Source organism: Oncorhynchus gorbuscha, linkage group LG15 (genome assembly GCF_021184085.1).
Source record: "Oncorhynchus gorbuscha isolate QuinsamMale2020 ecotype Even-year linkage group LG15, OgorEven_v1.0, whole genome shotgun sequence".
Classification (NCBI taxonomy): domain Eukaryota; kingdom Metazoa; phylum Chordata; class Actinopteri; order Salmoniformes; family Salmonidae; genus Oncorhynchus; species Oncorhynchus gorbuscha.
In genome coordinates, this window is record NC_060187.1 from 19900018 (window position 1) to 19924747 (window position 24730).

A 24730-nucleotide genomic window follows, 5' to 3' on the forward strand; every position below is an offset into this window, starting at 1 on the left:
GGTTTATTATTGTCACGTTCTGACCTTTATTTCCTTTGTTTTGTCATTATTTAGTATCGTCAGGGCGTGAGTTGGGTGGGCATTCTATGTTTGTTTTTCTATGATTTGGGTATTTCTATGTTTCGGCCTAGTATGGTTCTCAATCAGAGGCAGGTGTCATTAGTTGTCTCTGATTGAGAATCATACTTAGGTAGCCTGGGTTTCACCGTGTGTTTGTGGGTGATTGTTCCTGTCTCTGTGTTTGCACCAGATAGGACTGTTTGGGGGTTTTCACGTTTCTTGTTTTTGTATTCAGTTGTTCATGTGTACCTTAACGTATTAAAAGAACCATGGACACTTACCACGCCGCATATTGGTCCTCTGATCCTTTTCGCCTCTCCTCTTCAGAAGAGGAGGAGGAAATCCCTTACAATTATTGGCATGTTAGATATATGGACTGAGAATACAGTGGGTTTGGGGTTTTCAAGACAGTCTATGGTTGGCAAGACATAACTATCCAAACTGAAGGACAGCTGGACAGCACTGTGTGTGTATTATGTGTGAGTGGTTATAGAGTTAATTGTGAGAGGCACATATCTAATAGATTATGTTCAGTATGAGGAAAGCTGTTCTGAGGCAGCAGTGTGTGAGGCTTGGCTCTCTGTCTTGACCCTTACTTTGGTCAGGGAGGAAAGAACTGCAATGACTCATCACTCGGCACAGCCAGCACTAACGAGACACGACACACAGAGAAGAGAACTGAGAGGAGCAGCAAGGATACAGCACACACACACATGTACTTTCACACACACACATGTACTTTCTCACACACACACATGTACTTTCACACACACACACACATGTACTTTCACACACACACACATGTACTTTCACACACACGTAAAAGCACAGATGAGTAGCTCAGTGGGGCAGAGGAGGTTGGCAGGGTCCTGCTCTGTGAGCTGCTGGAAGCAAATAGACCTCATGCCTGAGTGTGTCTGTCACGTCTGGGGATACACACACACACACACACACACACACACATAATTAGCCACACACACACATAATTAGCCACACACGCACACATATAATTAGCCACACACATGCACTGCATACACACTTGATTATCTAGCATAACTCCCCTCTTCCTTCATGCCACAGGTGTGCCTGTCACTTGAGAGAAGCCACACTGAGTTAGAGAGTGTAGCCGAACAGAGACTAGAGGACATAAACAGTACAGAAATAAATCAATATAACCAACATACTTGTGGGTGTGTGTGTGTGAGTGCGTGTGTGTGTGTGGGGGTGCATGAGTGTGTGAGAGTGTGTGTGAGTGTGCGTGAGAGAGAAAGAGAGAGAGATCTTGTTATGTCCTATGTTCATTAGGTCATTATTTTATTTTACCTTTATTTAACCAGGTAGGCTAGTTGAGAACAAGTTTTCATTTACAACTGCGACTTGTCCAAGATAAAGCATAGCAGTGTGAACAGACAGCAACACAGAGTTACACATGGAGTAAACAATTAACAAGTCAATAACACAGAGAAAAAAGAAAAAAAAGAGTCTATATACATTGTGTGCAAAAGGCATGAAGAGGTAGGCGAATAACTACAATTTTGCAGATTAACACTGGAGTGATAAATGATCAGATGGTCATGTACAGATAGAGATATTGGTGTGCAAAGGAGCAGAAAAGTAAATAAATAAAAACAGTATGGGGATGAGGTAGGTAAATTGGGTGGGCTATTTACCGATGGACTATGTACAGCTGCAGCGATCGGTTAGCTGCTCAGATAGCAGATGTTTGAAGTTGGTGAGGGAGATAAAAGGCTCCAGGTAGGCTAAATGAAACCTTACATTCACTTTCTATCGATTCCTATTGATTCCCATGTTGTCATAAATACAGTCACCTTCTAAGCTGTTCATCCCAATGCGTTCAATATCATGTCCCTTTCACTAAACTCACCCCAATTATGGTGCGTTGTCTCGCAGATTGTGGCATCAGCTTGACATTTTCTGGGAAACCCAGAAATAAAATCATCCGTAATTGCATCAAATGTTTCCATCCACAAAATATTATCCTGAAATACATCCAGGAAAATTGGAAAAGAGAGACCTCCCACTTTGTTTCATATAATGTACTTACCCTACATTATTCATCTCATATGCTTTCAGTAGTAATTTAGGTAGCCCAAAAGAGGTTAAACACACCTACGGGAGGGACAAGGCTTACGCTTAAACCAGACAGACGACTCTCAGGCATTCGTAAGATGGAATTGACATAATGGATGAGAGAGCATTGTATTGACTGTTTCATGTGGGTTGTCATTTTAAAAGACTGTGTCCTGAGGTCAATGTCCCTGTCCCTTTTATGTCTAATTTATAATAACACGTTCATAACCAGTCAGAAAATATTTGGAGCAAATTAAATGTGTATTTTGCAGACCTTGTAATGAAATGACAAAGATCTGTTATAAGCAAAATCACTATCCTTCTCTACCACTTTCTACTCTAGCAGTAGATTTGACTTCCCATGAGCTGTTCTTGCACTAACAAGTGATGTTAGTGTATTGAGCGCTGCATTTTGGTATGGCTGCTGGGCTAAAGTCTTCTGCTTCTACAATCTACAGTCTGCTTCTATAATCTACAGTCTGCTTCTACAATCTACAGTCTGCTTCTACAATCTACAGTCTGCTTCTACAATCTACAGTCTGCTTCTAATCTACAGTCTGCTTCTACAATCTACAGTCTGCTTCTACAATCTACAGTCTGCTTCTACAATCTACAGTCTGCTTCCACAATCTGCTTCTACAATCTACAGTCTGCTTCTACAATCTACAGTCTGCCTCTAATCTACAGTCTGCCTCTAATCTACAGTCTGCCTCTAATCTACAGTCTGCCTCTAATCTACAGTCTGCCTCTAATCTACAGTCTGCCTCTAATCTACAGTCTGTTTCTACAATCTACAGTCTGCTTCTATAATCTGCTTCTACAATCTACAGTATGCTTCTAATCTACAGTCTGCTTCTAATCTACAGTCTGCTTCTATAATCTACAGTCTGCTTCTACAGTCTGCTTCTACAATCTACAGTCTGCTTCTACAATCTACAGTCTGCTTCTACAATCTACAGTCTGCTTCTACAATCTACAGTCTGCTTCTACAGTCTGCTTCTACAATCTACAATCTACATTATTCATCTCATATGCATATGTATATACTGTACTCTACATCATCGACTGCATCCTTATGTAATACATGTATCACTAGCCACTTTAACTATGCCACTTTGTTTACTTTGTCTACATATTCATCTCATATGTATATACTGTACTCGATACCATCTACTGTATGCTGCTCTGTACCATCACTCATTCATATATCCTTATGTACATATTCTTTATCCCCTTACACTGTGTATAAGACAGTAGTTTTGGAATTGTTAGTTAGATTACTTGTTGGTTATCACTGCATTGTCGGAACTAGAAGCACAAGCATTTCGCTACACTCGCATTAACATCTGCTAACCATGTGTATGTGACAAATAAAATTTGATTTGATTTGATCTGCAGTCTGCTTCTACAATCTACAGTCTGCTTCTAATCTACAGTCTGCCTCTAATCTACAGTCTGCTTCTATAATCTACAGTCTGCTTCTAATCTACAGTCTGCTTCTAATCTACAGTCTGCTTCTAATCTACAGTCTGCTTCTACAGTCTGCTTCTACAATCTACAGTCTGCTTCTAATCTACAGTCTGCTTCTAATCTACAGTCTGCTTCTAATCTACAGTCTGCTTCTACAATATACAGTCTGATTTTACAATCTACAGTCTGCTTCTAAAATCTACAGTCTGCTTCTACAATCTACAGTCTGCTTCTATAATCTACAGTCTGCTTCTACAATCTACAGTCTGCTTCTACAATCTACAGTCTGCTTCTACAATCTACAGTCTGCTTCTACAATCTACAGTCTGCTTCTACAATCTACAGTCTGCTTCTACAGTCTGCTTCTACAATATACAGTCTGCTTCTACAATCTACAGTCTGCTTCTACAATCTACAGTCTGCTTCTATAATCTAGTCTGCTTCTAATCTACAGTCTGCTTCTAATCTACAGTCTGCTTCTAATCTACAGTCTGCTTCTACAATCTACAGTCTGCTTCTAATCTGCTGTCGCTTGCCTGCTGACAGTCTGCTTCTAATCTACAGTCTGCTTCTAATCTACAGTCTGCTTCTAATCTACAGTCTGCATCTAATCTACAGTCTGCTTCTACAATCTACAGTCTGGTCTGCTTCTACAATCTACAGTCTGCTTCTACAATCTACAGTCTGCTTCTACAATCTACAGTCTGCTTCTACAATCTACAGTCTGCTTCTACAATCTACAGTCTGCTTCTCTACAGTCTGCTTCTACAATCTACAGTCTGCTTCTACAAACTACAGTATGCTTATAATCTACAGTATGCTTCTACAATCTACAGTCTGCTTCTAATCTACAGTCTGCTTCTAAACTACAATCTGCTTCTAAACAACTGTCTGCTTCTAAACAACTGTCTGCTTCTAAACTACAATCTGCTTCTACAATCTGCTTCTAATCTACAGTCTGCTTCTACAATCTACAGTCTGCTTCTACAATCTACAGTCTGCTTCTACAATCTACATTCTGCTTCTACAGTCTGTTTCTACAATCTACAGTCTGTTTCTACAATCTACAGTCTGTTTCTACAATCTACAGTCTAATTCTACAATCAATAGTCTGCTTCTAATCTATAGTCTGCTTCTAATCTACACAGACAATCAGCATCAGTCAGAAGGGGGAACTTAAAAAATAAAAATTAAATACATTTTTTACCCCTTTTTCTCCCCAATTTCATGGAATCCAATTGTTAGCAGACAATCTTGTCTCATCGCTACAACTCCCGTACGGGCTCGGGAGAGACAAAGGTCGAAAGTCAATGCGTCCTCCGATACACAACCCAACCAAGCCTCACCAATGTGTCGGAGGAAACACTGTGCACCTGGCAACCTTGGTTAGCGTGCATTGCGCCCGGCCCACCACAGGAGTCGCTGGTGCACGATGAGACAAGGATGTCCCTACCGGCCAAACCCTCCCTAACCCGGACGACGCTAGGCCAATTGTATTTGGACACACATTCTACTTTGTCTTTATACTGACGCTTAGCTTGTTTGATAGCCTTGCGGAGGGAATAGCTGCACTGTTTGTATTCGGTCATGTTACCAGCCACCTTGCCCTGATTAAAAGCAGTGGTTCGCGCTTTCAGTTTCATGTGAATGCTGCCATCAATCCACGGTTTCTGGTTAGGGAATGTTTTAATCGTTGCTATGGGAACAACATCTTCAACGCACGTTCTAATGAACTCGCACACCGAATCAGCGTATTCGTCAATGTTGTTATCTGACGCAATATGAAACATATCCCAGTCCACGTGATGGAAGCAGTCTTGGAGTGTGGAGTCAGCTTGGTTGGACCAGCGTTGGACAGACCTCAGCGTGGGAGCTTCTTCTTTTAGTTTCTGTCTGTAGGCAGGGATCAACAAAATGGAGTCGTGGTCAGCTTTTCCGAAAGAGGGCGGGGCAGGGCCTTATATGCGTCGCGGAAGTTAGAGTAACAATGATCCAATGTTTTTCCACCCCTGGTTGCGCAATCGATATGCTGATAAAATTGAGGGAGTCTTGTTTTCAGATTAGCCTTGTTAAAATCCCCAGCTACAATGAATGCAGCCTCCGGATAAATGGATTCCAGTTTGCAAAGAGTCAAATAAAGTTTGTTCAGAGCCATCGATGTACCTGCTTGGGGGGGAATATATACGGCTGTTATTATAATCGAAGAGAATTCTCTTGGTAGATAATGCGGTCGACATTTGATTGTGAGGAATTCTAAATCAGGTGAACAGAAGGATTTGAGTTCCTGTATATTTCTTTCATCACACCATGTCTCGTTAGCCATAAGGCATACGCCCCCGTCCCTCTTCTTACCAGAAAGATGTTTGTTTCTGTCGGCGCGATGCGTGGAGAAACCCGCTGGCTGCACCGCCTCCGATAGAGTCTCCAGTGAGCCATGTTTCCGTGAAGCAAAGAACGTTACAGTCTCTGATGTCCCTCTGGAATGCTACCCTTGCTCGGATTTCATCAACCTTGTTGTCAAGAGACTGGTCATTGGCGAGAAGAATGCTAGGGTGGTGCACGATGTGCCCGTCTCCGGAGTCTGACCAGAAGACCGCCTCGTTTCCCTCTTTTACGGAGTCATTTTTTTGGGTCGCCGCATGGGATCCAATCCGTTTTCCTGGTTGAAAGGCAGAACACAGGATCCGCGTCGCGAAAATCATATTCTTGGTCGTACTGATGGTGAGTTGACGCTGATCTTATATTCAGTAGTTCTTCTCGACTGTATGTAATGAAACCTAAGATGACCTGGGGTACTAATGTAAGAAATAACACGTAAAAAAAAAAACTGCATAGTTTCCTCGGAACGCGAAGCGAGGCGGCCATCTCTGTCGGCGCCGGAAGTTCTACAATGCTACCTACTATAATGTTACATACCCTACATTATTCATCTCATATGCATACGTATATACTGTATTCTATATCATCTACTGCATCCTTACGTAATACATGTATCACTAGCCACTTTAACTATGCCACTTTGTTTACATACTCATCTCATATGTATATACTGTACTCGATACCATCTACTGTATCTTACCTATGCTGCTCTGTACCATCACTCATTCATATATCTTTATGTACATATTCTTTATGCCCTTACACTGTGTATAAGACAGTAGTTTTGGAATTGTTAGTTAGATTACTTGTTGATTATTAATAATAATAATAATAATAATAATATATGCCATTTAGCAGACGCTTTTATCCAAAGCGACTTACAGTCATGTGTGCATACATTCTACGTATGGGTGGTCCCGGGGATTGAACCCACTACCCTGGCGTTACAAGCGCCATGCTCTACCAACTGAGCTACACAGGACTGCGTTGTCGGAACTAGAAGCACAAGCATTTCGCTACACTCGCATTAACATCTGCTAACCATGTGTATGTGACAAATAAAATGTGATTTGATTTGATTTGATTACACACACACATTCATACACCTGCAGCACATGGTTGGATCTCCTAAGGTCCCCTATTTAACTATCCCATCTTGACATTTTACATGAATGATTACAGAGTCAGCTATGATTACCCTCCTCTCTCCTCCCTGATTGACTTACAGTCAATCAGGGAGGACTGCTACACTCAGCTACATAACTGGGTTGGAGAGGGAAAGAGGAAGAGAGACAGAGACAGAGAGTATGGAGAGAAAGAAAGAGAGAGAGAGGTATGGAGAGAAAGAGAGGGGGGAGAGAGAGTATGGAGAGAGAGAGAGAGAGAGAGAGAGAGAGAGAGAGAGAGAGAGAGAGAGAGAGAGAGAGAGAGAAAGAGAGAGAGAGAGAGAGAGAGAGAGAGAGAGAGTGGAGAGAGAGAGAGAGAGAGAGAGAGAGAGAGAGAGAGAGAGAGAGAGAGAGAGAGAGAGAGAGAGAGAGATTTGGAATGTCTTTATTATTTTGGAACTGTTGTGAGTATAATGTTTACTGTTCATTTTTTATTGTTTATTTAAACATGTTTCCCATGCCAATAAAGCCCCTTAAATTGAAATGAGAGATTGATTAAGTATATGTGTATGTGCTCATTTGCATAGTCATGTGTGTTAGAGAGGCTGCATTGTCAATGTCTTGCTACCTTTGTACTGCAGAATGAGCCACTACTGTGATTGTAACTTCCAGCTCATATTAGCTATCGCTACCTGCTGTTGATAACAGGAAACTACTGCTCCAATAAGTGATATCTATCTGTCAGCAGGGGGCAGTTGCGCTACATAAATAAACTAATCCTGGTCCACCTATCGCTCTCATGGTAAATAAACTTCTAGCACAAGGATGGGAAACTCCTTTCCCAATCTCTAGCAAACACAGCTGATTAAACAAATTGAATTCTAAACTGAAGATCATGACTTGTTGATTATTGAGTCAGGTGTGTTAGCTGGGGCTTGGGGGAAAAGTGTGACACCAATCAGACACCTGATAACTGGAGTTTCCTATCCCTGGTCCAGCATCAACCAGGGCTACAGCGTCACAAGATGCTATGGTGTGTCAGATTGAATAATATTTTCCTGTATGGTGATATGTATTGGACTTATACGTTGAAATTATTACCTGCGAATGGCCTTCACTATATCATCCATGTTGCACCATCCTCTTCCTCTCCTCTTCTCTCTCCATCTTCTCTATAAGAAAGGAATATAGAGAGTGATTGAAGGATGAGTCATATGATATTTCTGCAGAATTTGTTTTTTTCCCCTACTCACTCACTCTCACACACTGAGCAGTGATAATCTCTGTTCTACTGTAAGCGTCCAGCAGGGATAACAGTGTTGCATGCTGTGAAGGCATCAGGCCTGGAGGAGGGGATTGAGATTTCCTTTAAAAAAGAGGAGAGAAAGAGGGAAAGAGAGAGCGAGAGATAGCATAATCTGACATTTGAAACATAACATGATATTTGAAATGTGTTTATTCCTTTGAAACATTTGTGAGTGTAATTCTTTATGTTTATTTCACTGTTGTTTATTATCTATTTCACTTGCTTTGGCAATGTACACATCTGTTTCCCAATTCAAAGGGCTTTATTGGCATGAGAAACCAATGTTTACATTGCCAAAGCAAGTGAAATAGATAATAAACAACAGTGAAATAAACAATAAAAAATTAACAGTAAACATAACACATTCTCTCAGTCTTTCTCTCTTTTATTTTCTATATTCTAGTAAGTCATTAAAGTGTGTTTCTTATCCAGATGAAACACCAGCTTGTAGCACACTGAGCCAAATCAGTACTGTGACTGAATGGATAGCCTTCTAAACCTACACATACACCCAGGCATGTGCGCACACGCACACACACACTAGAGCGCACACACATGCACGCATCAAATCAAATTGTATTTGTCACATGCGCCGAATACAACAGATGTAGACCTTACAGTGAAATGCTTACTTACAAGCCCTTAACCAACAATGCAGTTTTAACTTCTCTGGGATATGTGGGTGTCCCACCACGCCAACAACTGGTGAAATTGCAGGGCGCCAAATTCAATTATGTTAGGTCAGCGCCTAGCCACAGAAAAACATACAGCCATTTTTCAACCAAGGAGAGGTGTCACAAAACTCAGAAATAGCATTATAAATATTCACTTACCTTTGATCTTCATCGGAATGCACTCCCAGGACCCCAGTTCCACAATTAATGTTTGTTTTGTTCGATAAAGTCCATCATTTATGAACAAATACCTCCTTTTTGTTTGCACGTTTAGTTCACAAATCCAAATTCACAAGGCGCAGGCACTTAGTCCAGACGAAAAGTTAAAACAGTTCCAATACAGTTCATAGAAACATGTCAAACGATGCATATAATCAATCTTTAGGATGGTTACATCAGAAATCTTCAATAATATTCCAACCGGACAATTCCTTTGTCTTTAGAAATGAAAGGGAACAAAGCTCGCTCTCACGGCCGCGCGCGTGACTTAGCTCATGGCATTCTGCCAGACCCCTGGTTCAAACAGCTCTTATTCCCTCCCCCGTCATAGTAGAAGCCTGAAACAAGGTTCTAAAGACTGTTGACATCTAGTGGAAGCCTTAGGAAGTGCAATATGACCCCATAGACACTGGATAAACTACAAACCTCAGATTTCCCACTTCCTGGTTGGATTGTTTCTCAGGTTTTTGCCTGCCATATGAGTTCTGTCATACTCACAGACATCATTGAAACAGTTTAGAAACTTCAGAGTGTTTTCTATCCAAACCTACTAATTATATGCATATTGTAGCTTCTGGGCCTGAGTAGCAGGCAGTTTACTCTGGGCACCTTATTCATCTAAGCTACTCAATACTGCCCCCCAGTCCCAAATAAGTTAAGAAAATACCCCCAAAAAAGTAACAAATAAAAGTAACAAATACTTAAAGAGCAGCAGTATAACAACAATAGCAAGGCTATATACAGGGTGTACCGGTACAGAGTCAATGTGCGGGGGCACCGGTTAGTCAAGGTAATTGAGGTAATATGTACATGCAGAGTTATTAAAGTGACTATGCGTGGGGCAGGGGGTGCAATGCAAATAGCCTGGGTAGTCATTTGATTAGATGTTCAGGAGTCTTATGGCTCGGGGGTAGAAGCTGTTTAGAAGCGTCTTGGACCTAGACTTCGCGCTCTAGTACCGCTTGCTGTGCGATAGCAGAGAGAACATTCTATGGCTAGGGTGGCTGGAGTCTTTCACAATTTAGCCTGATTAGCTTGACAGTATAGTATTTCTTGCTCCCTAGTGGGCTATTAAAGCAATTTAGTGTGTGTGTGTGTTGTGTTCAAATCTGCCATTTGTCATTTAAGGCCACTATAGTGAATATGGGTCTGTGCATTGAGTGTTAGGCTTATAGCAAGGGTATTTGATTTGATTCAACTCTTACCCTACGAGGCCCAGAGCCTGCTGGTCTTCTGTTGTAATTGATCATTAACTGCATCCACCTAAACCAGTCCCTGATTAGGGAGGAACAATGGGAAAATGCAGTGGAACTGGATTGGAGGTCCAGAGTTGAGTTTGAGGGGCCTATAGGCTATATGTTTATGACCTTATAGGTATGCCTCCACTGTTGTTAAGATTTCATTTCATATCAGGGCTTTTGGTGGTTGTGGTGATATGATATTCATATTGAATATTGTGTAGGCTGGCTGTAGCTACAGAATAACAAGGTCAGTTCTCAGTCGTGGGTGGATATTATTTTGGGTCGTCAATATTTACCACAACCACAAAGTCATAAACCCCGCCCATTTATCTTCTTAAAATGTGATTTTAAACCTAAACATAACCATAACCTAAAACATTCATTAACACACTGCTAACCTTATGCATAACCCTAACCTTAAATTAAGGCCAAAAAAACAAATGTTTGCTTTCATTAATCTTTACGATATAGACTTTGTGTCTGTGGTAACTACTGGAAACCAGCATTTAAGGAGACTGTAAACCCTGCCCATGTAGTTGAGAGGCAGATTCAAATGTGATGACGAACAAGGATATATAAACAGGGATTGGACCCCTAAATAAATGGAGAAGAACCTCCGAATAACTGGACATGAACAGATCCATATAATACAAAGACAGACGAATTTACGTAGCCCTAACTCTGAGTCGTTGGCCCCCGTGCACAAAGCCAGGGTTTGGCGGGCAGTTATTTTAGGTCTGCGGAGGTCATCAGTATTGGAGCAGACAGTTTGACTAGAGCGTAAAGACCGTTTTAAAGCCCCCCCGACTGCATATCTGAGAGCGAATCAGGATCAGCGGATCCACCCCACACAGCCATAGCCCTGCTTTGCCTAACCATATCGGTTCCTGCATACGCCGTTATGAGCTCCTGGTACGCGTCTGGTTCTCTGAACGAAGCTCCCTCCTCATTCCCAGCCGTTATCGAGGAGAAGCCGCCGATGAGGAGAGCGTTTTACCTGCTTCGGAAGACGTCCAAGAATCGCAGCGGTAGCGGTAAGCAACAGCAGCAGCAACCCGTGGCAAACAACAACAATATACCTTTCATGATCCACTGCCAGATCGGGAAGGAGATCAAGCACATATGCAGTAACTGCCGCGGCGCAGACCCACATGAAGGTGAGTGGAGAGGAGGGTTGAGGTTTTCACAGCAGCAGGAAGAGCCCACTGGGCACAGGCATCAATTCAAAGTCTGTTTCACGTTGTTTCCACTTACTTGAATTGTAATGACATGAAACAACGTTGATTCAACCAGTAGGAGATGTTTTTGATCATCTCCCACTTCATGTTTGCGCTGCTCCTCAAATGAAACAACGTTGATTCAACCAGTAGGAGATGCGACGGCTCCCTTGCCTTGCTCGCTTGGCTTGCTTGCCTTTGCCTGTCCCGCGGCGGACTGTTTTTCTCTGTGGACAGGCTGCTGAGGACTTTTCAAATCATAATAATACTACTCTGAGTCAGAATATTTCTGTGGGTGTACTAGTATATGGTGTTTTGTAAGCATTAGGCTATTGAATATCTATCCAGGCAGAATAGCATTGGAATAGTATTTTTATTCTTATGCTGTGTTTTGAATGTGGTTGTGATGGAGTTGTTCAAACAGCCCCTGGCTCCAGTAGGCTTCAAGCCTGAGTTGTACCCTTCTATTTACTATCACAAGTGCATATGAAAAGCATAATAATTTAAATGCATTCCATAGTTAATTCAGTTGATAGGTCTGTCTCCTCTCCTTTGCACATAGGCTGTTACTACTATTTTATTATGCAACAATGTTGGATTTGTTTGTTTTTTTGTTCCCTCCTGATGAGGTGGAATGTGAGGTCAGGGTGCAATGACATAAGGGGTTCCCAAACTTCACCCAGGCCCCCCTTCCAGCGTTGGGGAACGTCCTGCGCCCCTACTGCACGTCCACACCATGTCTATTTCTAAGGGCACAAGCACTGTTCATGACACAAACTGTTCACACACCTCTTCTAGGCGGATAGTTGTTTTGTTGTTGTAGGTTTTAAAGCTTATTTTACACACATTGTCATGAGGTGCAGAGAAAATGAATGTAGTTTTAAAACACATTTTCTTGTAATTCTACACATTTCGCCAACGTGTATTCATGTGATATTTGAGTGACTCAAACATTACAACAATTTATGGGCTAAAAACCTAGCTAAAAACATTAGCTGACATGGGTTAGTTGATCTGGACATTTCTGACAAGTTATAAATAGCTCCCCCTGCCAACCCCTGTGCCCCCACACACACACTTGCTCTTTGTGCAGACTAAAGGGTGTGTGCATGTGTACAAACGCATGAGTTTGAGTTAGTATTTTTTATTTGAATTCAAATATTTTCCCCCTGTCCCTGTGATCCAGGCACCATGCCTTTTTTTCCAAGCAGTCCAGCCTGGTAGGAAGACTGGTGTTATGGGAAGGAAGGGGGAGTTTGGAGATGGAAAAATGATGAGAAAATGGAGTAAGGAGAGCAGTGTAATTACTTTAGAACAGTCTGACATCTCTTACAGTGCAGAGCATATCATAGCTCAGGGAGAGAGAGAGAGATACACTACCCTTCAAAAGATTGGGGTCACTTAGAAATGTCATTGTTTTTTTAAAGAAAATCACATTTTGTGTGTCCATTAAATTAACATCAAATTGATCAGAAATACAGTGTAGACATTGTTCATGTTGTAAATTACTATTGTAGCTGGAAACGGCTGATTTTAATGGAATATCTACATAGGCGTACAGAGGCCATTACCATCACTACTGTGTTCCAATGGCACATTGTGTTAGCTAATCCAAGCTTATCATTTTAAAAGGATAATTGATCATTATAAAACCCTTTTGCAATTATATTAGCACAGCTGAAACTTGTTCTGATTAAAGAAGCAATACAACTGGCCTTCTTTAGACTAGTTGACTATCTGGACAATCAGCATTTGGGATTTAGATTACAGGCTAAAAATGGCCAGAATCTAAGATCTTTCATCTGAAACTCGTCAATCTATTCTTGTTCTGAGAAATGAAGGCTATTCCATGCAAGAAATTCCAAGAAACTGAAGATCTCATACAACACTATCTACTACTCCCTTCACAGAACAGCACAAACTGGCTTTAACCAGAATAGAAAGAGGACTGGGAGGCTCCAGTGCACAACTGAACAAGAGGACAAGTACATTAGGGTCTAGTTTGAGAAACAGACACCTCACTAGTCCTCAACTGGATGCTTCATTAAATATTACCCGCAAAATACCAGTCTCACTGTCAACAGTGAAGAGGGGACTCCTAGATGCTGGCCTTCTAGGCAGAGTTCCTCTGTCCAGTGTCTCTGTTCTTTTGCCCACCTTAATCTTTTATTTTTATTGGCCAGTCTGAGACATGGCTTTTTCTTTGCAACTCTGCCTAGAAGGCCAGCATCCCGGAGTTGCCTATTCACTGTTGACGTTGAGACTGGTGTTTTGTGGGTACTATTTAATGAAGCTGCAAGGCACCACAACAAACCCGCCAAGAGAGGACCACCCACCAAAACTCCTGGACCAGGGAAGGAGGGCATTAATCAGAGAGGCAACAAAGAGACCAAAGATAACCCTGAAAGAGCTGCAAAGCTCCACAGCGGAGATTGGAGTATCTGTCCGTAGGACCACTTTAAGCCGAACACTCCACAGAGCTGGGCTTTACGGAAGAGTGGCCAGAAAAAAACCCATTTCTTTAAAAAAGATAAGCATGCACTTTTGGGGTTCGCTAAAGGGCATGTGGGAAACTCCCCAAACATATGGAAGAAGGTACTCTGGTCAGATGAGACTAAAATTGAGCTCTTTGGCCATCAAAAAAAATGTCTGGCTCAAACCCAACACCTGCATCACCCCGAGAACCTCATCCTCACAGTGAAGCATGGTGGTGGCAGCATCATGCTGTGGGGATGTTTTTCATTGGCAGGAACTGGGAAACTGGTCAGAATTGAAGGAATGATGGATGGTGCTAAATACAGGGAAATTCTTGAGGGAAGCTTGTTTCTCTTCTAGAGATTTTTGGACTAGGACAGAAATTCACCTTACAGCAGGACAATGACCCTAAGCATACTGCTAAAGCAACACTCGAGTGGTTTAAGGGGAAACATTTAAATGTTTTGGAATGGTCTAGTCAAAGCCCAGACCTCAATCCAGTTGAGAATCTGTGGTACGACTTAGATTGCTGTACACCAGCGAAACCCATCCAACTCTTATTTCTTGTTTGTTTCACAATAAAACATATTTTGCATCTTCAAAGCATGTTGTGTAAATCAAATTATTCAAATCCCCCCAAAATCTATTTTAATTCCAGGTTGTAAGGAAACAAAATAGGAAAAAGGCCAAGGGGGGTGAATACTTTTGAGAGAGACCAAACTGGGCTGTGTATCATGTGGAGAAAGTTTTTTTTTGTTGTTTTTTTGTTTTATTTTTTACTCTGTAAACCTTCCATCTTCATCCTTCCTTGTGTAATGATTTATATTACCATGGTTTCTTCCTTATGTATTAATTAGAAGGATTCAGATAAATTGCTCCTTGACTATAGCTCTGCCTTCAACACCATAGTACCCTCCATGCTCATCATTAAGCTCAAGGCCCTGGGTCTGAACCCCACCCTGTGCAACTGGGTCCTGGACTTCCTGACAGGCCGCCCCCAGGTGGTGAAGGTAGAAAAAACACCTCCACTTCGCTCATCCGCAACACAGGGGGCCTCACAAGGGTGCGCGCTCAACCCCCTCCTGTACTCCCTGTTCACCCATGACTGTGTGGCCACGCACGCCTCCAACTCAATCATCAAGTTTGCAGATGACAACAGTAGTAGGCCTGATTACCAACAACAACTCCCTGGTGGAGTGGTGCCAGGAAAATAACCTCTCCCTCAACGTCAAACAAATGACGGAGCTGATCATGGGCTTCAGGAAACAGCAGAGGGAGCACGCCCCTAACTGGGCTGTGTAACATCGACAGGACCGCAGTAGAGAAGGATGACAGCTTTAAGTTCCTCAGCGTACACATCACTGACGATCTGAAATGGTCCACCCTCACAGTGTGGTGAATAAGGCGCAACAACGCCTCTTCAACCTCAGGAGGCTGAAGAAATTTGGCTTGGCCCCTAAGAGCCTCAAACTTTTACAGATGCACAATTGAGAGCATCCTGTCGGTCTGTGTCACCGCCTGGTACGGGAACTGCACCGCCCGGAACCGCAGGGCTCTCCAGAGGGTGGTACGGTTTGCACAACACATCACCGGGGCACACTGCCAGCCCTCCAGGACACTTACAGCACCTGATGTCATAGGAAGGCCAAAAAGATCAATGGACATCAACCACCTGAGCCACTGCCTGTTCATCCCGTTACCATCCAGAAGGAAAGGTCAGTACAGGTGCATCAAAGCTGGGACCGAGACAGAAGCTGTTCTTCAATCTCAAGGCCATCAGCCTGTTAAATAGCCTTCACTAGCCAGCTACCACCCGGTTACTACACCTTGCACCTTAGAGGCTGCTTCCCTATATACGTGGAATCACTGGCCACTTTAATATTGGAAAACTAGTCACTTTAATCATGTTTACATACTGCTTTACTCATCTTAGGCACAATTGAGAGCATCCTGTCGGTCTGTATTCTATTCTGCTGTATTTTAGTCAAAGCCGCTCCGACATTGATCGTCTTGATAGTTATATATTTCTTTATTCCATTCTTTTAGATTTGTGTATTGTTGTGAATTGTTAGATATTACTGCACTGTTGGAGCTAGTTACACAAGCATTTCGCTACACCCGCAATAACATCTGCTAAATATGTTTATGTGACCAGTAACATCTGCTAAATATGTGTATGTGACCAGTAACATCTGCTAAATAGGTGTATGTGACCAGTAACATCTGCTAAATAGGTGTATGTGACCAGTAACATCTGCTAAATAGGTGTATGTGACCACATACATCTGCTAAATATGTGTATGTGACCACATACATCTGCTAAATATGTGTATGTGACCACATACATCTGCTAAATATGTGTATGTGACCACATACATCTGCTAAATATGTGTATGTGACCACATACATCTGCTAAATATGTGTATGTGACCACATACATCTGCTAAATATGTGTATGTGACCACATACATCTGCTAAATATGTGTATGTGACCACATATGTGATGTGACCACATACATACATCTGCTAAATATGTGTATGTGACCACATACATCTGCTAAATATGTGTATGTGACCACATACATCTGCTAAATATGTGTATGTGACCACATACATCTGCTAAATATGTGTATGTGACCACATACATCTGCTAAATATGTGTATGTGACCACATACATCTGCTAAATATGTGTATGTGACCACATACATCTGCTAAATATGTGTATGTGACCACATACATCTGCTAAATATGTGTATGTGACCACATACATCTGCTAAATATGTGTATGTGACCACATACATCTGCTAAATATGTGTATGTGACCACATACATCTGCTAAATATGTGTATGTGACCACATACATCTGCTAAATATGTGTATGTGACCACATACATCTGCTAAATATGTGTATGTGACCACATACATCTGCTAAATATGTGTATGTGACCACATACATCTGCTAAATATGTGTATGTGACCACATACATCTGCTAAATATGTGTATGTGACCACATACATCTGCTAAATATGTGTATGTGACCACATACATCTGCTAAATATGTGTATGTGACCACATACATCTGCTAAATATGTGTATGTGACCACATACATCTGCTAAATATGTGTATGTGACCACATACATCTGCTAAATATGTGTATGTGACCACATACATCTGCTAAATATGTGTATGTGACCACATACATCTGCTAAATATGTGTATGTGACCACATACATCTGCTAAATATGTGTATGTGACCACATACATCTGCTAAATATGTGTATGTGACCACATACATCTGCTAAATATGTGTATGTGACCACATACATCTGCTAAATATGTGTATGTGACCACATACTTTGAATCTCATTCTTTTACTGTTTTATGGATTATGTTATTGACTGTTTTCTCTCCCCTCCATCTAACCTCTCTTCTTCATCTCTTCTCTTCTCTATCTCTCCTCTCCATCTAACCTCTCTTCTTCATCTCTCCTCTTTTCTATCCTCTCAGTTGAGGAGGTGGAGCGACTGGCAGCGATGCGATCTGATTCGCTTGTCCCTGGCACACACACCCCTCCCATTCGCAGACGGAGCAAGTTTGCCACCCTCGGGCGTCTGTTCAAACCTTGGAAATGGAGGAAGAAGAAGAGCGAGCAGTTCAAGCAGACATCTGCTGGTAAGACCCCTATCTAACCGTCAACCCTTACCCCTGAACCATAAGCCCTACTTTCTACCTCTCCCTAACCCTAGTCTAACACCCTAAGATCTAACCCCTGAACCATAAGCCCTACTTTCTACCTCTCCCTAACCCTAGTCTAACACCCTAAGATCTAACCCCTGAACCATAAGCCCTGCTTTCTACCTCTCCCCTAACCCTAGTCTAACACCCTAAGATCTAACTCCTTAGCCTTAACCGCTTGTATTCTACCTCTCCGTTTGCCACCTAAGCACTCCCTCCTACCCCGCGATAGCTGTAGTCTTATGTCTTCAAGGCAAAACTACAACCTTAGTGTAATGATGACATGTTGATGTATGTATGGCTGTAGGTGCTATGAGGCAGAGGGCATTGCTGGGTAGCTATGTACTATATGATTGTTGAAGACTGTACCAGAGTATGTGAGCGAGGTGCGGAGTGTGCCCAATTTGACTGTAGCGCGGCGCGAGTTTCTCAAAGGCTGGAGCATTGGCCTTCTCGGCCTCTCCAATTTTGTTCCAGTACCGCTCAAATAGCACTCACTTCACGAACTCAGGGCATGCCCGGCCCAGCATGCATTTGTAGTCTACTTGTGTGCTGCTATAGACCCTTGCTTTAACTACTAATATGTATTGGAGTTCAATACATATTTACAGAAAGAAACTGATAAAACACAGGAAGAGGGGGAGTGCGGTGATTTAGTGTCCACAACAAAAGAATCATTGTGGAATCTGAAAATACACATATGTCAAAAGCATGATGGTGCACATGCATACAGAAAGGAACGAGGTGGGTAGCTAGCTAAGTGTGACATTGTAGCAAAGTATTTCTAAACTAAAGATCAGATCTCTTAAAAGTGTAGCTAATTTTAGTTCTATTATCTACATACAACAGGCCTGGCATATTACCTCTTTTAAGGAGCTTTCCATTTTGACAGGGTTTTATTTTGCCTAAAAACCTTAAAGCCTACCTATAGAACAGCTTTTAAAAACAACTCTGCCCTGCCTGGCAAGAGTGGCCCGAAGGGTGTTTAGCATCCAGTGGCTCTGCAAGCGCGGAGAGGATATCCTCCACTACTGACCTGCTCTCCAGGCACCATCACATGAACCTGAAGCCACAGACTCTGGCCAAACTCATGTTTCTTAAAGTGAATTCAAAGACACTGTAGACTGAGCCTAATAAGGCATTTCTCGTTTCATTTTTATGTTTCAGCCTATATGTGCGATTTATAGACTATAATGATTTAAATCAACAAAATGTTGTTTAAATGCTGTCTGCTTAATATTACACCAACTTAGTGTGTTGCAGACAGCATTTAAACAACATTTTGCTGTACTGTAGGTACTGTGGGGCTGGGCAGCTAGGTGCTGTACTGTAGGTACTGTGGGGCTGGGCAGCTAGGTGCTGTACTGTAGGTACTGTGGGGCTGGGCAGCTTGGTGCTGTACTGTAGGTACTGTGGGGCTGGGCAGCTAGGTGCTGTACTGTAGGTACTGTGGGGCTGGGCTGCTTGGTGCTGTACTGTAGGTACTGTGGGGTAGCAGAGCTGGGCAGCTAGGTGCTGTACTGTAGGTACTGTGGGGTAGCAGAGCTGGGCAGCTAGGTGCTGTACTGTAGGTACTGTGGGGTAGCAGAGCTGGGCAGCTAGGTGCTGTACTGTGGGGTAGCAGCAGCAAGGTGCTGTACTGTATGATGACTATATTATGTAAACAGCAGTTAGGTGCCATGATGCCTCAGAGCCAAGCGGCTAAGGCCAAAGATACCACAGGATGTGTGTGTGCACGTTAGACATCAGCAAGACTTGGTAGATTCTGAGAGCATAGGTCCCCTTAGGCCTTTTATACATGATCTGAAATTAAAAATATCAAATAGTGCTTTAGAACATTTATACAGGATCAGTCTTGTTCATCAGAAATGTAGAGAACTCTTGTGAAAGTGTTGCCAGATAAGATTCCCTGCAGATTCAGTCTGAACTTATATTTACTGTTACTGAAGTTAAAACTGTCTCTTAGTTGAATAATGTTCCGGAATTATGTAAGATATACACTGCTCAAAAAAATAAAGGGAACACTAAAATAACCCATTCTAGATCTGAATGAATGAAATATTCTTATTAAATACTTGTTTCTTTACATAGTTGAATGTGCTGTCAACAAAATCACACAAAAATGATCAATGCAAATCAAATGTATCAACCCATGGAGGTCTGGATTTGGAGTCACACTCAAAATTAGTGGAAAACCACACTACAGGCTGATCCAACTTTGATGTAATGTCCTTAAAACAAGTCAAAATGAGGCTCAGTAGTGTGTGTGGCCTCCACGTGCCTGTATGACCTCCCTCAAACTCCTGGGCATGCTCCTGATGAGGTGGCGGATGGTCTCCTGAAGGATCTCCCCCCAGACCTGGACTAAAGCATCCGCCAACTCCTGGACAGTCTGTGGTGCAACATGGCGTTGGTGGATGGAGCGAGACATGATGTCCCAGATGTCCTCAATTGGATTCAGGTCTGGGGAACGGGCAGGCCAGTCCATAGCATCAATGCCTTCCTCTTGCAGGAACTGCTGACACACTCCAGCCACATGAGGTCTAGCATTGTCTTGCATTAGGAGGAACCCAGGGCCAACCGCACCAGCATATGGTCTCACAAGGGGTCTAAGGATCTCATCTCGGTACCTAATGGCGGTCAGGCTACCTCTGTCGAGCACATGGAGGGCTGTGCGGCCCCCCAAAGAAATGCCACCCCACACCTTGACTGACCCACCGCCAAACCGGTCATGCCGGAGGATGTTGCAGACAGCAGAACGTTCTCCACAGCGTCTCCAGACTGTCACGTCTGTCACGTGCTCAGTGTGAACTTGCTTTCATCTGTGAAGCGCACAGGGCGCCAGTGGCGAATTTGCCAATCTTGGTGTTCTCTGGCAACTGCCAAACATCCTGCACAGTGTTGGGCTGTAAGCACAACCCCCACCTGTGGACGTCGGGCCCTCAAACCACCCTCATGGAGTCTGTTTCTGACCGTTTGAGCAGACACATGCACATTTGTGGCCTGCTGGAGATCATTTTGCAGGGCTCTGGCAGTGCTCCTCCTGCTTCTCCTTGCACAAAGGCGGAGGTAGCAGTCCTGCTGCTGGGTTGTTGCCCTCCTACGGCCTCCTCCACGTCTCCTGATGTACTGGCCTGTCTCCATGCTCTGGACACTACGCTGACAGACACAGCAAACCTTCTTGCCACAGCTCGCATTGAGGTGCCACCCTGGATGAGCTGTACTACCTGAGCCACTTGTGTGGGTTGTAGACTCCGTCTCATGCTACCACTAGAGTGAAAGCACCGCCAGGATTCAAAGGTGACCAAAACATCAGCCAGGAAGCATAGGAACTGAGAAGTGGTCTGTGGTCACCACCTGCAGAACCACTCTTTTATTGGGGGTGTCTTGCTAATTGCCTATAATTTCCACCTGTTGTCTATTCCATTTGCACAACAGCATGTGACATTTATTGTCAATCAGTGTTGCTTCCTAAGTGGACAGTTTGATTTCACAGAAGTGTGATTGACTTGGAGTTACATTGTGTTGTTTAAGTGTTCCCTTTATTTTTTTGAGCAGTGTATGATGTTATACTGTCCTTATGATATAATATCAAGTTTGTTATGCAAGGTAGTCCTGAGCCATGTGTCCAGGTTAAATCTACAGTATGAAATGTGTGTATATATATAATATATGTGTATATATTTTGGATGTCCTAGGTTGCATCGTTCTAGCTGCTTTCTGCCCACAAATACACACACCAGTGGGGTGCTGCCCAGTTTTTCTAATCTCATGCTGCTCCCCCAGCTGTCGGTGCAGATTCTGATTTTTTTCTGAACACCACATGTTCAGAAATGTGACCAACACACACACATCCTCACACACACACACAGATATATATTATCTTACCCCATACAAACCTTATGATATCACTGCACCATGGCCATAATTGGGTTATGATTCAGACAGGCAGTGACCAGTGTTACATCATTTATCAGATCAGTTGCCTGTGCCTGCTCAGCAGGCCAGTTATGAGCACAGTGAATATAGTAATGTCATGTATAATGCCACCTAATGTTGCGATATCATCTCCTGCCCCATCAGTCCTGGAGAGGAAGATGTCAACCCGGCAGAGCAGAGAGGAGCTGATCAAGAGAGGAGTGCTGAAGGACATCTACGACAAAGGTTAGAGGTCAGAGGGTATAGAGGAGAAGACAGCAGAGGGAGGTTAGAGAGCAGAGACTGATGGCAAAATGTTGTTGTTGTGTAATCTAACATCCTTTAGGCAAAATCAAGTCACTCAGTCAGCATCACAGTATCCACCTGTATTGAAACCAGGTCAGATATGTACTGGGAACATGTTCTCTGTTCCCCCCCCCCCTTCCCTCTATCTGCAGACGGAACGGTAGTTACGAGAGGAGAGGAGGTCAATATGGAGAACGGGATGTCTCCAGCGTTAGGAGGGTCTGATCTATCACATTGTGATGGAGCTGAGCTGATGGATGGAGCAGGGTCAGCCATAGGTGCATCTCAGGCCTTCTATCAACACACTCACCCATTGTTTCATTCCCATTCACCTTTTTGTAATATAAAAATAATAATAATAAATAATATGCCATTTAGCAGACGCTTTTATCCAAAGCGTCTTACAGTCATGTGTGCATACATTCTACGTATGGGTGGTCCTGGGAATCGAACCCACTACCCTGGCGTTACAAGCGCCATGCTCTACCAACTGAGCTACAGAAGGACCATAACATCTGATTGTTCAATTCTCTCATCTCAGGCCCTGTCCCAACAAACTCGCCCATTAGTGGATCTCCTCTCACCCTGTTGTAACATGACACTTGATTGATTTATTCTGTCCCCAGGTACAGTAGAGTTCCAGTTGTCTGGAGAGGGGACGTCTCCACAAGACCACACCCAGAATCCCAGCCAGGCTCCACCCACTAAGAAGGTCATGGTGTATCCAGGCGACGGCAGCGGGGCAGAGTCATCTCATCACATCCTAAAACAACCCAAACAACCCCCAGCGCTACCACCCAAACCCTTCAACAGACTGCCCAACCACATCACAGGTAGAGCCCTGTACTCCTCTGTGTAATTTGCTTTTACTTTGCTTTCTTTTGTTCTGACCACCAGCTTGCTGCTTGTGTGGGTATATCTGACTCTGATCTCTGCATCTATTTCTCTCTCTCCAAATATTGGGGAAGATGCCAGAGCTGAAGATAATGTTGAAGAGTTTATGAATAGCTCATTAGAATTTGTCGTCTGTATATTTTATCATTTTGTTTATTATACCATCAACACCAGTCCTTTTGGGGTTGGAGGGTTTGTATTTTGTCCTGTAGCTCATCCAATGTAATTGGAGAATTCAGTGTGTTGTGGTAGTCTTTAATAACAGATTCTAAATTTAGTAAATAATCACGTATATGTTTTTGGTTCTTTGTTAAATGGCTGAAAAATGTTGGAGAAGTGGTTTATCTCCATTTTAGATAGGTAGCTCTTCATGTTTGTTTAGTGTATTCCAATTTTCCCTGAAGGGATTTGATTCTAAGAATTCTTCAATTGCATGTTTTCTGACATGCTGTTCCTTCTTTTTTTCTTAAGTGTATTTCTGTATTTCTTTGTTTCACCATAGTGAAACACTAGTGAAGTCTCTCCCTCCCTCCCTCCCTCTGTAGAGGGTATGCCAGTGAAGCTGCCCTGTATGTCCATGAAGCTGTCTCCTCCTCTACCTCCTAAGAAGCTGATGATCTGTGTGCCTGTGGGAGCGGGGGTAAGCATGGAGCCCTCGGCCCTCACCTTCCAGAAGTGCCCCCCTCCCTCTCACCATGTGGGGTCCCTTGGGGGCCACTCCCTACACTACGGGACACTTCCTGTGCCCCTACACCCCCCCAGCCGCATCATCGAGGAACTCAACAAGACCCTGGCCCTTACCATGAAGCGATACGAGAGGTGAGGACTTCAGTGCAGTGTGTGTCCTTTCCACCATGTGTATGCATGAAAAATAATGTTGAAGTGGTTCATAACGGTATACACTGAGTGTACAAAACATTAGGAACACCTGCTCTTTCCATGACAGACTGACCAGGTGAAAGCTATGACCTCTTATTGATGTTAAATACACTTCAATCCGTGTAGATGAAGGGGGGAGACAGGTTAAAGAAGACTTTAAATATTGAGACAATTGAGGCATGGATTGTGAGTGTGTGCCCTTCAGAGGGTGAATAGGCAAGACCAAATATTTAAATGCCTTTGAACGGGGTATGATAGTAGGTGCCAGGCACACCGGTTTAGGTCAAGAACTGCAACACGGCTGTGTTTTTTCACACTTAACAGTTGTGTGTATCAAGAATGGTCCACCACCCAAACGACATCCATCCAACTTGACACAACTATGGAAAACATTGGAGTCAACATGGGCCAGCATCCCTGTGGAACGCTTTCGACACCTTGGAGAGGCCATGCCCCGACTAATTGAAGGCAAAAGAGGATGTAACTCAATATTGTGTACACTCCGTGCATATCTAGCCTGCCCTGTACTCCACTCCCTTTGGCCCTGGCCTGTGCCTACTCTACAGCGGTGTGATGGATTTGTGGGTAGTTGGGCATCGAGTCTTTAAGTAGCTTGTTAATCATTTGACAAAACTTATTCTAATTAGTGGGGTTAAATTGGGAATAAAGATTGATGCCCGGTCAATGGGAGAGAGGAGCACTGTTAGTAGACAAGAGTCTGGTGTTAGAGGACAGTTTGCTGTTGGGAGGTCTTCTT

General features: G+C 43.1%; 1 protein-coding gene across 2 annotated transcripts in view; it reads left to right on the forward strand.

Annotated features, from left to right (window-relative positions):
• The window catches only part of LOC123998344 (phosphatase and actin regulator 1-like), a 48885-nt gene that overhangs the window by 16562 nt on the left and 7593 nt on the right, over positions 1-24730 (forward strand). Inside the window, exons 1-6 of one of the 2 annotated variants that reach the window (XM_046303469.1) lie at positions 11095-11703; positions 17749-17913; positions 22060-22140; positions 22353-22478; positions 22827-23033; positions 23640-23913. In XM_046303469.1, the coding sequence (XP_046159425.1) occupies positions 11448-11703; positions 17749-17913; positions 22060-22140; positions 22353-22478; positions 22827-23033; positions 23640-23913 (1109 nt within the window). In that variant the 5' untranslated portion in view covers positions 11095-11447. Of the gene's footprint in view, positions 1-11094; positions 11704-17748; positions 17914-22059; positions 22141-22352; positions 22479-22826; positions 23034-23639; positions 23914-24730 lie in introns of those variants that run through there. The other variant, XM_046303470.1, reaches the window with a different exon arrangement.